Source organism: Mesoplodon densirostris, chromosome 8 (assembly GCF_025265405.1).
Source record: "Mesoplodon densirostris isolate mMesDen1 chromosome 8, mMesDen1 primary haplotype, whole genome shotgun sequence".
Taxonomy (NCBI): domain Eukaryota; kingdom Metazoa; phylum Chordata; class Mammalia; order Artiodactyla; family Ziphiidae; genus Mesoplodon; species Mesoplodon densirostris.
In genome coordinates this window covers 51248455-51266704 of record NC_082668.1, presented here as the reverse complement: position 1 = coordinate 51266704, position 18250 = coordinate 51248455, and the positions used below count along the sequence as shown (strand labels likewise).

Below are 18250 nucleotides of genomic sequence, written 5' to 3'. Positions count from 1 at the left end.
CTGAATTATTAATTTATTTACCCCACCCCCCCACCCCGCACCGCATCGTCCCCTCCCCCTTCCCCGACTGCTAGGCAAGAAATCTCCGTGTCTCTACATTTTCCCCTCCGCCCCCACCTTACAGGAGTCTCCCACTTCTCGGTCTCGGGCCGCTCTGCCGCCCGCCCGCGGTGGCCTTCGAGTCCCTGGCCCTCTGCCGCCGCGGCGCTGCGCTGGGGGGCGTCCCGCTCTCCGCGCGCTCCCACTCGCGCCCAGACCGGCGCTGCCGTGGGTCCCGGAGGCGGCGGGGGAGGGCGGAGGGAGGCCGCGGGTGACAGATGTACTCCTCTGACAGCTCTCAGTACCAGCCCAGTGGCTCCCTGCCATTGGCTCAGTGCAATGGACCGGCAACGCCGCTCCATATAATAACACTCATGACTGCCAGCAGCAGCAACTCCGAGTGCTGGCACCGAGAGCGGGGGATGCTGCTGCCACCGCCGCTGCCGCTCGGGCGGCTCCCGCTGCCCGGCTCCGCTCGGCCGCGCCGCGGGCATTGACTCGCGCTCCGCTCCCGGCTGCCTGGCCGGCCCCTCCCAGCCCGGGATCCTCCCGCGGGGCGAATCGCCCTAAGGCGAATTAGGAGAGAAGCAGAGCCTGAGACGGACAGCGCGGCGAGCATGCGGAGGCGGAGGAACCTCGGCGCGCACAGCAGAGGCGCGTAGTGAGCCTGTCTCCGGCGGGCGTGCGAGAGAGGCGGCGGTTCGCCCTCGCGGCGGGTCCGTAGCCCAACCTCCCCGGGCCCCGGCGCGCTGCGGCTGCAGGCGCGGAGTGCCTGGAAGCGGCGGCTGCGGTAGAGGAGGCGGCGGCTGCTCCATGGAGTGTTACTACATTGTCATCAGCTCCACGCATCTCAGCAACGGACACTTTCGCAACATAAAGGGAGTTTTTCGGGGCCCTCTCAGCAAGAACGGGAACAAAACTCTGGTAATCGCTTCTGTTTTCCTCTCTGTGTCTGTCTCTCTCTCTGTCTCCTGTCTAAGAGGACATTTGGAGGATTGAGGTTATTGTGAGGGTTTGGGGGTGTCACAATTCAATTTGGTTTATAATATATTCATTTATTTGTCTTGTGGGCGTGGGGTGAGAATTTGGTGTAGAAAAAGGCAGGAATCTCAGGGAAGCTGAGATCCATGGCTTTGGTTGACACTTTCCCAACGCTCGGGACCCTCCAACTCACTCCGTCCTGGTGAAAATTACCACGGTTTCTCTTTATTTGAAACAAATTGTGTCACCCCAAGTGACCCTATAGCCTCTGTCGCTTTAGGAAGCTGAAGGTAATGAGGATGTGGTGCCTCTCGTGGAGGCGGGAGCCACGTGACTGGTGGTGCGGGGCAAGCGGCGGGACTGAGGGAGGGTCTCAGAAGGAGTTTGTGTTCCGGCTGTCTCCGGAAGGACTGGCAGCAAACTTCTCTAGTGAGAAGTTGTCAGTACAGAGCTTAACTGAGTGACTCCAGAACCCCATGCCGCCAGCTTTAAGCTATTCACTCAGAAGAGGTTGGAGATAAGTGTGACGGGTGAGCACTCTGACACAGTCAGAGCCACAAGGAAAAACGTGCTAGACAAACAGAGCCCGTGCAGTCCTGGGAGGTTCTCACTGGACCACCGAGCTTCTCTTTCAGCATTCTAGTAGGAAAAGGACTCCTGACTGGTGAGAGATGTGCTGAGCATTGAGATAGTACAGGGTGATGGCCCTTACTTTTTCTTTCGTATCCCCTCTTAGCTACAAAACCTCCCTGCAGAACTGACTCCCAAGTCTTGGTATCTCCTGAGAACTATACACCCAATAACGAAAAAGGGAAGTAGAGAGAAGGCTCATTAGGCTAAGTACTGCAGAGTAGAGCCGAGTAAGGTGGTAATATGCAAATGTATGCATCACTAAAGTCTGGGTCTATTAGCAAGCAGCACCCGGTGCCCCCTATTTAACAAAGTGATTACTGAGCTCTGAATAGGGAGAGTAGAAGTTTAAGGACAGAGTCAATTAGTCCAAAAGTAAAGACAGTATTCTTAATCTATTTTCTTTATATATCTTAAAATATGATTCTACATAAATTTTTTTCTAAATGTGCTGTGCATCTGTCTTCCAAGAATGAAAAGTTCTCTTCTGAAGTTTTAAGTGAATTCTGACATTGATGTGATTCATTTGATTATTTTCTTTTTTCCCTTGAATCTCTTGGACATCTTCCTCTCAGCTCATTTCAGATTCAAAGAAATAGGGTTAATTTATCGCTTTTATTATTGTCCTGAATAAGATTGTTTACTGTTGTTGTTGATCAAAGAAAATACTCTTCTGTGGTCTTCCTTAGTGGAGTACTATACAGAGCAATAGGCACAGGCTAAGGTAATTATGGAAAATGTTCTGGCTAGACTTAGAGAAGTCGACTATATGTGAAGGTAATTTGGGGGAGGGGAAGTGCTTCATTTTGAAAAAAAGTGTGCACTGGTTTGTTTTTTAAATCAAGTTTCACTTATGAGAAAAGGCAAACTTATTGACTGAACAAGATCTCATCTCCATAGTTATAATAATGGTGTAGGTAATAAAGCCACAGAATAAAGTTCATAGAAGAAAACATATTTATTTGCCAAACCTCAACTTGTTACAATTCTGGTAATCTTGATTCTTAAGTCAACCTTGGGCTTCCATAAACGATTGAACTTGCTTAAGCTGATGTTTGTTGTCGGTTTGAAGTTGATTAGTTCTTTATCACTCATATTGACAAAAGGTAGGTTAAACTGTAGATCTGCCAGTTTAATCTTCAAATTAAAATAGGTGTTAAAGAGCAGCTACCTAAATGAGATGAATGAATCTAAATATATGCAAATGTCAGAAGCAACAAACTGGGATAAAAAGGCTTAGAAATAGTTCCTATCATGTTTTATTTATGGTAAAATGACTTATAGGGACTTCATAGCTAATCCTTCAAGATTGTGTTTACAAACTGCCCAAGTTAGTGTTTCCTATGCAAGAGATTTACACCGACTGAAATGATGTAGATTTTTCATGTATGGTTCCACTATATTTGAAACTATTACTTTAAAAAGTAATATATGTCATGTGTGGCTTTTCTATGTCTGTTGATGATTTTGTTATGGAAGAGAATGAGATTTATGCCTGTCTATAACAGAAGAGATTCTAAATATATTCATAAATGAATTTTTTAATTAAATAATTTTCTATACTTATCTAAAAATGTATTTTTTACAGCAAGTAGGATGCTGTGAAGATTTATTATAAGCTAAAACTTACTATAAACTAAAAACAGAAAACTGAACCTGAAACTTCTCAGAAATAGCAACCTTAATAAAAAACACAAATATTATCTTAAAATATATATATATATTCCACTATTTGAATATTTTCAAGTAAGGATTTATGGTTGTCATGTTTTTAATCCCAGTTTTATAGAGTAGTAGTTATGAGATCTTTTTTACTTTCTTATCTATTTGCTTTTGACATATTGTGAACTTTGCCTTTGAAGACATCATCACATTTTTGCATTTTGAAATGTGTATTAAGTTAAAAAAATTTTAGTGAGTTTTTTTTTTTTTTTCCTTATTTCAGGAAAGCACAACTTAAAACATAAAATCCATTGAGGGATTTTTCCAAAGAAATTCCAGTTAGTTTTCAACCACTGGATAACTAATGGATATTCTGAACATTTTAAAATTCATATTTTTAAAACATTATTTTCTAGTCTTTAAAATTTTTGAACTGATTTAATATAGGCTATAACTGTTAACACAGTGTTCTTTCAAGAATTAGAAGTTACCTATAGAATAAATTTACTTACAGAATAAAACTCATTGTTTACTGACCTTGGTTAATTGCTTTAGTCCTAAATCCAGAATGTAATCCTGCTACTCATACTGAGGATATTATCAAAATGTACAGACCTTTCCATAGATCATATTATGTCACTCACACAATAAAATTTTAAGGATACTTAAAGATTAAGCCTATTGTTAATCTTGATCCTATTCTTGGGCTTTTAAATATACTCCTTTTCACAATTTTAACTGAAAATATGCAAATCTCCATTTTGCAAGGTCTTACCATAAAAGAGAAAGTTCACTCTACTTGTGATGATTTCTGTTATAAATAGCATCATATGTGTGATATAGCTTTAATTCCATGGAATAAGAAATAAGCTAATATTTTATTAGTGCCCCAGAATATGTCTCAATAAGTTATGTGGTTTAATGACAATGAATAAAGTTTACAATCCATGTATTCTTATTGTTTTTCTTTTGATTATCCCAAACCACCATTGTGTATGCATCTGTTTATTAGATAAAGACATTTTGTTATATTTATGTTTTGCAGTTGATCCACAAAAGTTTTTTTGCCCTAATTATATATTTTTAAAGTTTTAATACAAAATATTAAAATTTATATACTTTAATGCAGAATTTAAACATATATTTAATCACTTTTAATATGGAATTTGGAGTTTGTGGAACTTTGGAAATCATTAATAATTTGTTTATTACTTCTGTTAGTTGGTCAGCATTTTTATATTTCACAAGAGTATTATGTCTGTTTAAAGACTATGACATTCAAAAAGAAGGAGTGCTGATTTGAGGTCAGGCAGTGAGTCAATATTATAATTCAGATTTCCTGACTCTAGACATATTTCCTTTATAATTTATATACTAAATTAGGGAATCCATAGAAATTCATATGATAATATAGATACTGATAAAGAGATGGTATTGGTGTCATCTGTTGTTTGAAGGCACTCTACTTTTCCACTTGCCTTTAGGTGTGGAGAAATAGTGCCAGACTCACAGAATAATTTGAATTCAAATTTATTTTAATTCTTATCCTCCAATATGCGAACATCAATAATTTTTGTCTTGCCTAAGCCCTGTTCCTGAAGGCTGTCCTCCATTTCCAAAATATTAAGTACCAGGTTTGACAAGAAAAGATGTATTGATTTATTAATCAGTTATCAACATATTTGTTATTTAGTTCGTTCAGATTTATTGAGATGCTTTAATTGCAAAGCACTATTCTAGGCACCACAGGCTTTGTGCTAAGTATTATGCACTAAATATTATGTTAAGATGTATTCATGGATGCGCCATTCATTTTGAATATGTTGAAAAAATATTCACATATTTTGACAAGTTTGCAGGTTTCTTGTCACTCAAGATATTTTCATATGTATTCATTTTGAAAGTATGAAAAAATTCTGGGTTTTTTTCCTTTTGTATATAGGAACTCACTAAAATTAGGTAGGTCTTTGAAATATACTATATGGACTTTTGTTCTAATTATCATTATCTAATATAACAGTATTTTTCATGTCATTCCCTTACACATTTCTTTATCTCCTACAGTATATAATTTAAAAGGTTTCTCCACTCACTAAAACCCATTTATGTGGCACATTTAGGGTTGTGCATAAGACTAAAGAAACAAGCTGTTGAATTAGTGCTGCTGAAATGTTATCATTGTTAGATTAATATCCTCAAGAAAGGTCAGGGGTGAGGGTGGGTTAAGGTGAATAATATATGGCTAAATTTCCCCACTTTAAAAATTTGGTCATGTAATCAGTTATATATTTTTACAAGTTTCTTTTACATTATTATACATTCAGTATTAAAGACCATCTTGTGTCTCACTTTCCTGAACTTAAGGTGACATATATTCTTTGCTGTACTTGTTTTTTATTCTAGCAAAACTTTACAACATATGTGTTTTCAGAACACATTATTGGAGTAAGGAAAATAAGATTGAAATACTGATATTATGACCTACTCAAAAATGTAAGCAGTATTTTAAGGCAAATGTTGTCAAGTAACATCCGTGATTTTAACATATCTTTTTTAGTTTATCAAATATTATTTAAGTTATTTTTGATAGTTGAAAGTCAAGTAGTGATATACTATCTTGTCTTTTCTTTTCAATTATGCACCAATATTTTCTAGTTTATTGATGACTGCGATTACGTTTTTGCTGAAAATACAGATCAACAAGAGCGTTGGAGACCACTAATCCAAAGGTTTCATATAGTTGTATTTGTATTCAGACCAAATTCAGGTTGCAGAAGTAGTTTGTTTAGTGTGCACTGTGTTTTAAAGTATTTGGGCTTCAATGCCATTCAAAGGGGAATACACTTCACAGTTTGTTACTGTCTATACTATTTTTTACTGTTACATAAGTTTTTACTTATTTATAATACCTTCCTGACCAATGAAGGCACTTGAATTTTCCACTTCTTGTTTAGTCCGAGAACCAAATTTTACATACGGGGAGACAGAAACATTTTCGTCATTCTACCCTTCATGATGCCAACTTTTAGATAGACAGCAGTCTTCCAAAAAGTTTTCTGCATATTTGTATGTTTCTATACAGTTTATTATGTATTGGTTGAACTGCTTAACAGTATTTTCCAGATCATATATCTAGGATATTATGATCTATCATAATAATTATAATATAGAAACATGGATTTGAGGATGATACATTTTTGCATTTTAAAATTGCAGACTTTCGCTCAGGCCACAGGTTTGTAGTAATTTCTTGTTGTTTTTGGTCTTTTTAAAAATTAATTTTGAATGTAATTTTAGTCTTTATACTTTTGGTAAACATGTTTAGTTCACATAACATACTTAGAAAATAGTTTTTTGAAAGTATTATACATAGGGGAAATCATACTTTTTAATAAATGTAATCATAATACAGTGTTGAAATAATTTTCTCAGTGATCCTGTTTAACTGAGATATTACTATTGTAGGCAATTGTTGTAATTAGGAGTTTGAGTAATCCTTCCAGAGAGAAAAAAAATAGTAGTTTTAATTTGTGGTATACTGCAGCCAAAATTCATAAAGAAATTTTATATTTATTTTTCACTTTTTTATATTGCAAACTACAATATTAATAATTTTATTAATTCTGTTCTCTAAAAATCTTAGTCTGAAACCATTTGATCTGTTTTATCTCATCAGATTATCCTTTGTCTCTGAGAAAATTATTAACATATATACAATATTATGATGTTTTCAACTAGCAAGGTTTCATTAATTTTATAAATGTATTACAGTACACTTCCTAGCACAGTATAATATAAAGTGGGGTAGTAAATAATTAAAACTCAATCCTAGCTGTCAAAATAACAAAGTCCATTACCTGATGTAGTACTCTGGACTCTTTCATAATGGTTTGGCACCATTAGAAGAAAGTTATGTACTTTTCTAAATGTAAGTACATTTAATGTATTAAATGTTTATGATGACCGTGCCATATTCAAATTATAAGAAAACACTTTAAACTTACATAGCTTTAGAAAAATGAGCTATGCTGAGTGTGATGACTGGTTTTATGTGTCAACCAGAATAGTATCCAGTTACTTAAACAAACACTAATCTAGGTGCTCTGAAGGTATTTTGTAGATATAGTTAATGTCTGTAATCAGTTGACCTCAAGTAAAGGAGATTACCATCTATTAATGTGGATGGATCTCATGCCATCAGTTGAAAGACTGTAAGAGAAAAAACTGAGATTTCTTGGTGAAGAAGAAATTCTGCCTCATGACTGCAGCATCAAACCCTGCCCTGAGTTTCTAGCCTACTAACCTGTCCTACAGAAGCCCCACAAACCCACAAACAGAGTCAATCCCCAATTCCTTAAAACTCTCTTTTCCTCCCTCTCTCCCCTTCCTCTCCATGTATTCCACCTGCCTCCCCATGACTGCCCCAATTCTCTCTCCATCTCTCCTGTTGGTTCTGTTGATCTAGACCCCAAACAGTACACTAAGGATCAGTTATTACATCTCTCTTACAATAAGACAACTCAATATTCGAAATATAAATCATATCTAATTCCAGTTGGATTTAATTGGAAATAGGTGAAATTGACATTGTTAAACTTATTTAAGGTTAAAATTGATAGACCTTAATGTGGAATGTTTTTGTTGTTTTATAAAGGAATGTATAATAACTTTATTTTAGATATTTACCTGGATTACTGTGTATCTCTCAATCAATCTCCCTGGCTCCTCCTCAAAAAACTTTTATAAAACTGTAAAATATAGTTATTCTTATCTGTTCATCTCCAATAGCTAATCATACATGCATTTATTGTACTTGAAGAAAATCAGGCTATCTTTAAATGAGAGAAAATATTTTTAAACTTAATATCAAAAGTGTACAATTTGGTAACCCAAATTTAAGAAAGTTGGCTTTAATGGGTGGCTATGTAAAATGAAGGACTTAAATTTTACAAAACAAAAATGTTTTCATGAAAAATGCACAGAATGGTGTCAGTAACCACCAGCCAGAAACCACCAGGAACAGAGCTCTAGTTGAACCAAGTTGGACCTATTAGAACTTGTTGGAACAAGATAAACTGCACATCATGGGGAACCTTGATGCATCTCATGAAGAGAAAATAAGGGAGAGTTTTATAGGTTTTGGGATTGTGTAAGGTGATTTTGTGGAGTTTATTGAAACATTGTTTTATTCTGGATTATCCTGTGAGAAAGGAGGGCCATTCTACAATTGGTTATTTTTAGTGCTTTTTCTCTAGGAGGCAAGAGGAACGGAGTAGGGGCAAAGCTGTAGTTGGGAGAGAAGCAGCTTTTGCTCATGTTGGCTGTCAGATGGGGATGTTTCATAACAAAAACAGTAGGTTTGTTTTTGTCTGTCCCCAAACATGACTGTGAAGTAGTCTTGTTTTTTCCTGCTTCCTTCATGCTCATCAATGACCCTGTCTGATGTTAGGGGACTGTGAAACTGTTTATCTTTGATAACAGAACCATACCTTACGTTTTTTTTCCTATTTATTTATTTATTTTATTTTTGGCTACATGGGGTCTTCATTGCTGTACGTGGGCTTTCTCTAGTTGCGGTGAGCGGGGAGTACTCTCCATTGCGGTGTGTGGGCTTCTCATTGCGGTGGCTTCTCTTGTTGCAGAGCACGGGCTCTAGGTGCACAGGCTTCAGTAGTTGTGGCTCACGGGCTCTAGAGTGCAGGCTCAGTAGTTGTGTCTCATGGGCTCTAGAGTGTAAGCTCAGTAGTTGTGGCTCCTGGGCTCTAGGTGTGCGGGCTTGAGTACTTGTGGGGCAGAGGCTTCATTGCTCTGTGACATGTGGGATCTTTCTGGACCAGGGCTCGAACCCGTGTCCCCTGTAGCAGGCGGATTCTTACCCACTGTGCCACCAGGGAAGCCCCATACCTTACTTTTTGATCTAGACAAGTTCGTAGCTGACAGTTCCCAGGGGCTGCTTTTTTCTTTCTCAGATATGACATGGATGGTTGCAAAGAAAAGGGAGGCAAGACCATCAGAGAATTTCAAGGAAATGAGACCCAAAGCCGGGGAGTTTTAGGGATGAGGGAGGGAAGGAGAATGGTTGAAGATTACCAAGGTGGAGCGTAGAGGACATGTGCTCTGCACTGGCACATTCTTAGGAGGACTCTGGGGAGATAAAACAGTCTCCCATCTCTTGAGAGAGATACAGGGGAAAGGCTTTTCAAGAGAGACAAACTTTAGTTGGCGCAAAATGCTGAAGTAAAACTTCAACGAAAAGTCTAAAGCTATAGAGATTTCATTGATAAGGGACACTTCTGAATTCAAGACACAGTTCAAGTGTTTTAGGACATGTAGGAATATAGAGAATTCTGTCATAAAAGAGGTTGTAACATAAAATCTCATGGATATTGAAGTCCAGAAAATGAAGAAAAATTTGGGAGTTCTGGACTTCCTGTGGCAACTGACATTACTGGGGATACAGGGTAGGATAAAACTGGTTCCGATAATCCCAGTGCAGGCAGTGGTAGCAGTGGAGTGGTGAACCACGACAGAGGAGGAGTCTTGCGGGGAGTGCTCAGAGTTCTTGGGATCACCTTAGACGCCTCCTATGAGACTGAATTATGCACAGCCCTATTGTGAGCCTGAGAGCTTTCTCCTGACCCTTGCTGAATTATCATGCCAGAGGGGCATGGTTAGTTCTAGTGCACAGATTTCCTCCCATATTCAGCCCTTGGGGGCGGGGGGCAGGTGGGGAAGGTCAGTGTATTAACAGTGATTCAAAGGTTAACCCATTCAAATTGCCATGTTTATGTCCTTCAGATAGGAAACACCTAAAGAATTTGATGTGGAGCAAGCAAATTTTGTTTGGAGAGAATTTAGGTAATTGCCAAACACTTTGGATTATGGAAAGCATGGAAGTTTTGGACAATAAGTAACTGAGGAGGAAGTGAGGCCAGTTACAAAGAAGGAAGGGATTTAATGATGAGGGGTTTGAACTAAATGATTTTACTTACAAGTGGTCAAGGACAGAAAGATGGGATAAAATATGGATTCTCTCCTTGTTTAATGAAAGGTCTCAAGTGACATGGTCTAGTGGCTTCCAAGGAAGTGTCAGCGGAAATACCGTAATCTTTGTGGTACTTCCTTCAAAACCTGATATTTAGCAATTCACCTCTCTTTGCTGAAATGAGACAAAGCTCCTTCATAGTAGGGAAGAGAATGACTACTTTCACTCCAGGATTGTGTTCTTGCATCGTTTAGCATGCCTTTGTCAAAATATTTACTGTCATACTTACACAGTGGTTGAAAGCACACTTTATAACCAGATGGACCTGAGCCCAAATCCTAAATAGACCTCTGTATCAATAGTGAGGAAAACTTTTTGTAACCAGGATCCCAAATATCAACTCTGTACCTATATAATATTTTATATCAAATTTTTAGTGTAACAGAAATATGCAACTAGATATTTTTTGACATTAAGTGGCTCGGTAATGTCAAAACTAAAGACTCTGATTTTATTTGTATTTTTCCTGCAGTTGTAAGGTGGTTAGTGCTCCAGACATCACATCCACATTCTAAGCTAGAAAAAATGAGTAAAGAGGAAGGACAAAAAGTTGAATGTTCTTTTTTTTTTTTAAGAAGTCCCACTCAACAGTGTTGCTTATATCTCTTCTGCTGGAGTTGTGTCATAGGACCACTCCTAAGTGCAGGAAAGAGTGGGAACATGATTAATTAAGCCAGGCACATTGCTAAGCTCAATAAAATCAGTGTTATGTTAGTAAGAGAAAGAGATAACTGATCAGACAAGAGAAGTCTACCACAACTGGTCACTAGCTTTATGACCTTGGTCAAGTTCACCTTTCTATCAGTTATATTATCCTTAAATGGAGGTGATGCATAATACCTACCTAGAAAACAGTTTTGCACATCAAGTGAGATGTGCAAGTAAAGTAATTTGCACAAGGTTTGACCCTAATAAACTCCCAATAAATGAGGGTAGCTATTGACAGTATTTCATACTGGAACATTCATATCTAGAATCTCATCTATTCAATATGTATAAATTTACATAATTTGGACACTTTTAGTGTTGAACAATATCAACGTTTCCTTTTTGTTTTCCTGTTTACCCATGGCACTCCTTACATATTTATCTCCACCCAATATTCATAAAATCTCTTCCCTTAGAGGAGGGATTGGGCTCTAGATATTACAGTAGATAAAGAAATGAAAATCTTATGGAAACCTTAAGATATAAGACATTCTTTTGTCTCATAAATTTTGTGGAACTATACTCTGTACTCCTAGGAAGCTGGCTCTTTAGGAAAGCTTAGAATTTCTTTTAATTCTCTTCAAGAATGATTTCAGTAGCTGTGATTCCCTTGCAATGTCTTGGATCACTGCAGTTCTGGTATTACAAAATTAATATTTACACTAGGGGGCGGCATAACATTTCCTCTTGCTCTCGTATACGCAGGTATAGTAAATAATCATGCATTAATAAATTTGTCAACTATAGGGTTTCCACAGTTTTACTAACTGAAAGTCACTTTAAAATTTTACCGACCAAGAAATCAATATGGAAATGCAAACTAGATGTGATGTGTTTGCTATATACTTTGTGTACTTCCCCAAGTAATTATTCCTGACCATTTTCTACCTCAGTCACATATGTGTAACCATGCCTTACTAGATTATCACTCTTGGCTGTAAAAGTATCAGTTTTCACTCTTGAAGTGGATATTTTTTATTTCTTCTGAGTACCTTCAACATACTAGATTTATGATTTTTTTTTTTTTTTTTTTTTTTTTTTTTTTTTGCCATACGCGGGCCTCTCACTGTTGTGGCCTCTCCCGTTGCGGAGCACAGGCTCTGGACGCACAGGCTCAGCGGCCATGGCTCACGGGCCCAGCCGCTCCGCGGAATGTGGGATCTTCCCGGAACGGGACACGAACCCGTGTCCCCTGAATCGGCAGGCGGACTCTCAACCACTGTGCCACCAGGGAAGCCCCAGATTTATGATTCTTAATGCCCAATTTATGTCATAGTTATTTTATAATTGTCATTAGTTAATTTATAATTAAATTTGATTGACATTTTCATGGACTACGTTATTAAGCAAAATAAAAGTGGATGGTGATGACCATTTGTTAAAACAAGAATAGCTATAACGCAAAATAAAAAATATGTGAAATTGTGAAATCTAACCCTTATTTTCATGATTGCCACATGTGATATTACAGAATAGTTAAAAAATATCTGAGACTCAAATTTCCCAATTCTATTAAAATTTAATGGAATTTCCTCCACAGAAATTGGGATTAGATTTCTTAAGGAAAACGCATACATTGCATAAAATAACACAAACTGTTCTGCTTGTGTTACTAATCACTGTGAAATTATTGATACAACATGAAAGATGCAATTTTTTATGGATCAGGACTTAGAGGAGTTGATATTATGATACATGCTACTACTCAAAAACTCACAAGGCTTTTTCTAGGTAGAATAATATTAATAAAATTTCAGATGTTTCATGGTACATATTGCTGTCCTAGAGAGCCACATTTAAGACAATCTGTTACCATATTATTCCACAGTAAAGTGTTAGTGAAGTAAATAGTAGTAATAATAATAATAACAATAATAATGAATCAAAACAAATTGATCCTCTTTGTACAGTGTCTAGCATAGCTGTAAGCATAATTTGGTGATGTAAGAAAAAAACTAGAGACAGAAGATATTGTTTACTTATAATATTAAATTACTGTAATTAAAATACTACATCAATAATTCAGTTCAGATATGCTATAGTCTGAGTAATTATTCACCTTCTAGGCATTAAACATGCCAACTATTTTGACTTATTAATAAAGTGCCAATACAACTATGTCAACTACAGAAACTATAGGTCATGTGAGAAATTCTTCTCTCTTTTCTCTCAGTACCCTACATAAAATAAGTGCAATATCTATTCTTGGACACAGGCAAAATAGACATGTACACACACAGCAAAATGATCTACAGGTACACTCTCTCTGTCTCTGTCTCTCTCTCTCTCTGCCCCCTCCCCGCCTCCCCCCTTCCTTCTCTTCCTCTTGCTCTCTCTCTAACTACTCTCTTGCTACACTCCCACTGTAGTCTAGAAAATCAGAGAGCACATTGTTTTTCCAGTTTCAGCCTGTCTGCATGTTTGTTTCTCAGGAAGTACATAGAATTCTACTAGTAGTTCTGGACATGTCCAGAGAGCAAAACAATTATTTATTTGAAAAGCAATTAAGAACTCCTCTTCCCCCTACCTCAGCCACCGAATATAATATCAGAGATCTGAAAATAATACTGGTAAGATTTTGAGAAATCTGAAGCAACTCAGTGGTCAAAGTTCCACTGTATGGCCACAATCCTAGGAATTAAAAATAAATAGAGGAGAGAGAGAGAGAGAGAGAGAGAGAGAGACGGACGGAGAAAGAAAGGAAAAAGGAAGGAAGGAAGAGAGGGAAGGAAAGATCATTAGTTCTTCTTAAGCAGTAAAGAAGAATATAAGCTAATATATAAATGTATATCAATTTAAATAATTAGATGATGGTACATTCGGGTTTGCCTGGGATAATCCCAGTTTAGATTGTTGTCCTGGCATGGTACCACCTTTAACTCTTAGAGTTATTCTGATTTGGATGGTAATCTATATGGGCATTCTGATAAATACAGAAACCTCCAGAGTGACAGGAATCTGCCTGAATTGATTCCCCATTGTCTATCCTGTCTTAAAACCTGCATTCTTTTAGAATTTGTTGATTCTTATCAGAATGGTATCTACGGATGATGTGTTTAATGTGCTACTTTGCTATTTTTTTCAACAACCCTAAGTCCTATTATATGCAGTGATAAAAGAAATGTAGTTATTATTTCTCCCCACCTTTTGGCAGTTTGAGTTTAGCCACATCATGGAAGAAGGGATTTTCAGAGGCAGGAGGATGCAAAGGCACAAGGTCAATTAGAGATCCCTTGAGGCAGCTGCAGTACAGTGAAGAGGTGAAGGGAGCCACAGTGAGTTTCCACTGGCCACATACCAGCCAAGCCTTGTCAGTGAAAAGTGCCTGGGACTGAAGAGCCAGCTGCATTGTTCCAAGTTGACTATTTTAGTGGCAGAATTTTGCCCAAGCATTGCCAGTTTTGGTTCCTCGACAAGCCTTATTCAACAGGGTCACCTTTGAATCTGTCAGCTACCTAATACTCTTCCAATAAATGTATTTTATGCTTCATTTAATGAGTTAATTTTGGTTATTTTTAGCTGAGAAACCTGACTAGAATTAGGACAACTGTAGAACTGCAGTTTTTTTTTTTTCCCAAGGATGTGAAACATTTTGCTGGGTTTTACATCTAGAGAATTTTGACAGTGTTTCACTCTCTCCTTTGCTTCCCATCATTCTCCTTCCTTTTTATGGAAGGGGTTCAGCCTCTGGAACTAGAGAGACCTAGGTTTAAATTCTGGCTTTGTAACCTGGGCCAGTTATTTAACCTCCCAGGTTCTGTTTCTATATCTATATCTACAGATAACAAAAATTGTAATTAATTTAGCTCCTGCTATACACCAAGTGTTATTTTAAACATATTACATAAATTATACATAATTTCTGCTGAAATGCTTTGAAATGGGTACATGTGAACAGGATTGCTCTAAGGATAAAATAATATAAGGGAATTCTCTACTACAGTGACTGGCACATAATTAGTTATTATTTTTACCATTACTGATACTTAAAGAAGACTTGTCCTTCCTCCTTTTCAAAGCCAATACATGGACTTGTGCTTTTCAGACAGAACATAAGAGATGCCAAATGAATAATAGAGAGTATAGGTGCTTTAGGGATTCCAAAGAAAAATAGTCCAGAGAATTGATCATACAATTTAACATCTATATATGGCCTATGAATGGATTGTCTAGTTTATCCTATGCAGGAAAACTGAAGTTCTCTGGCATGCAGATACCAAACTAGACTATCATAATTATCACCTGAAGATTTAGAAAATAACAAAATCCTGGACTTCACTTCATAGCTACTAAATCTTAATATCAATGGTTAGGTCATGGAATCTAGCTTTCCTAAGAGCCACCAGGTGACTCTCACTGTTCTAAGGTAAACTGCATCTGGCTTGGTGTCAATGGTCTTGTTCCAGAAGGATGTTCGGATGTCATTCATTCATACTTAGTATGAGAGATGAGGCCCTGTTCTCATCCTTTCTTAGGTTCTCTGCCAACACTCCTCCTCATCCCACCCCTGCCCTCAAATAGATCCTCTGGAAAGCTAGCAAAAATGAATTTGTTTAATTGTAAAGGAAAATGAAATTAGAATAAAAGTTTAGTTAGAAAATGGTTAACGGATGTAATCTTTAAATTTAATAGAGTACAACATCTATAGAAGGGATGAAAATGTAAGACTTTATGTCATAAGCAGAAAAAATTCTAGTTCTAGGTTCAGCCTCATGAGACAATTTAGTTAACTTGGCCGATTCCCTTTTCAACTATGCTTTGAATATATTAATTCATGTAGAAAGTAGTGGTAATAATGCATTTCATAGTATTTAATAGTTTTCCATGTATGCTTTTTTTTTAAATCATTGTGTTGAGTAGCAAAGCAAATGGTTGAGCTAGTAAACAGATGAACATCAGGCACAAAATAAAAGATGTAAAGGTAAATAGTTTTATGAAATGCAGGGTGATACTATATACTTTTATGAAAAGTATATCAAAGATTTAACATTGATAGCTTGGATTTATAAATAAAATCATATATCATAATCACATTCTTATTAAATCAGATGATATACCTCAATTACCTTTGAGATTAGAATTCGATAACGTATTTTATTTCTAAATTTTGCATAGGTATTCTTAAGTTATTTCTTACATGTATGGGATTTCATACATGTAATCCATGTTTATCATTGTTTAGAATTTTTATTTGTAATATGATTATGATACCATCAGAATCAATTTTTACAACTGCAGTTGTGTGATTGAGTCAGTTATTTAATATAGTTTTGATAAATCATCTCAATATCTATGATTAATCTTATCTAAAACATGTTTTCAAATTGTATTTTCAAATCCTAAGAAGAAATCAACTCATTTAATGAAAGTTTTCAATTTTTGAGCACTTATTCTCTTAGGTCTAGTGCTAAAACTTATATAAAATATTTCATTTAATTATTTCAGAAACTCTTTAATTTGGTACTATCACAATTGCCATTTACAAATAAGAAGACTTAGTTTTTAGAACTTATCAAGTCCATCTGTGTTGTTTTTAATTTATAGCTGTCTTGTGAACACTGTAGATCTTAATGGATATGAACACTGAGATTTAACATATGTATGTCCATGTCTATTCCATTTCATTTAGTTTAGCACAGAAATAATGAACACCTCATTCTCATATCCTAAAATAAATATGCCCAGTTATAGAGATTCAGAATTAGGAAATCTATATATAAATCCTTAACTATTTCCCCAAATATTATGGTTTTATTCTCAATAATGCTTTTTTCTTTCATCTCTCTAATTGTTTTAATTTGCATTATTGTCCATTTGTTTGCTTATCAATTGTGTTCAATGAAGATAATTTCATGTTCCTTTTTCTTCTTATAAGTAACTGAACAGAAGCTAGTTAATTAGATTAAATAATTTAAGTGTCAGATGGTATGTTTTTGTTTTTGTATATATTATATAGCGCACAAAGGCAGAAGAAAAGAGATTATTTAGTAAAAGATATGGTTTTAGTAAAATTCAGGGCTTAAGTTTTTTTTTATACTTTCAATTCACTTTGCAATTTCCACCCCCAACTTTGTTCATTCCTAGAGTTTGCAATCTTCTATTTACTAACTATTAAGAGTAATAAAAGTTCTCAAACTAAAGCAGATAATAAATTATTTGCACGTCGTTTATAGCTGAAAGAGCACCATCGTTTTCCAGCCTGTATTATTGGGTTTTTCATTTATAGGAATTAGATAAGAGAAGCTGTATATTTTCTAATCACTGGGCTTTGCAGCAAACGTTTGTAGAGGGTTGGCTTTCAGCTTTAGACAGTTCATAATGTGTAGGTTATCCTCCCATCTTTCTCAGAAGATTATTTTCAGGGAGAGTACAAGAAAATGAAAGGATCTGAAGCCTTTTAATATATTTTTTGGTGAAATGCTGGTGCTTCTAAATTTATTTTCCCTTAATTGCTGGCATGCTGCAGAGGAGAGGAACAGGGGATGGCAGGGGCAATGAGAAAAGTACCCTGTGATGTGTGAACAGAAAGGAGCCTCTGAGCGGCCCTTTGGTATGATTTGTAAAGACCTTTCTACTCAATCCTCGCCTATTTGGTCCAAGACTAACTAAACTGTGTGTGTGTGTGTGTGTGTGTGTGTGTGTGTGTGTGTGTGTGTGTTTTCAAATTAAATGTTGTTATAAGCTCTTCTGGGGTATCTGGGATCTGAAGAGAATAGGAACATTTTTAAGGATTAATGATGTCTTTATGCTGAGAAAACATTATAATAACTTTTTGATATAGAGAATAAAGGAAGTCAACCTAGTTCATTACAAAACAGAAGCTAGAAACAAAAACTGTATGGCTAGAAGTAAAACTGATAATAAGTAGTATCCTTAGAGTAGAGACTCACAAGATAATAACATATCCCTATACATTTCTTTTAAGTTCATTTTTATATAAATATGTATTTGTAATATAAAAAGCATATGATTTTTAATCAGGCAGGTACCATTATTATCTCCATTTTACTTATGAAAAATTGAAGAGAATCTATGGATCCTGCCAGAGATTATAGAAGCTTATGAGTGGTTCAGCCTAATTTTGTCTTAAGTTGTGTTACAGTCACAACCACAATAAGTGGTAGCTATTTATATAAATTTTTATAACTGTAATACTGTAAGCACTTCCGTTCTACAGAGAATACT

The 18250-nt window shown here is 36.4% G+C and overlaps 1 protein-coding gene across 1 annotated transcript in view; it reads left to right on the top strand.

Moving 5' to 3' along the window:
* Positions 1 to 852: 852 nt before the first annotated feature.
* Positions 853 to 18250, top strand: part of ZNF804A (zinc finger protein 804A) — a 288622-nt gene continuing 271224 nt past the window's right edge. Inside the window, exon 1 of the mRNA XM_060107293.1 lies at positions 853 to 963. Within this exon, the coding sequence (XP_059963276.1) occupies positions 853 to 963 (111 nt within the window). The remainder of the gene's footprint in view (positions 964 to 18250) is intronic.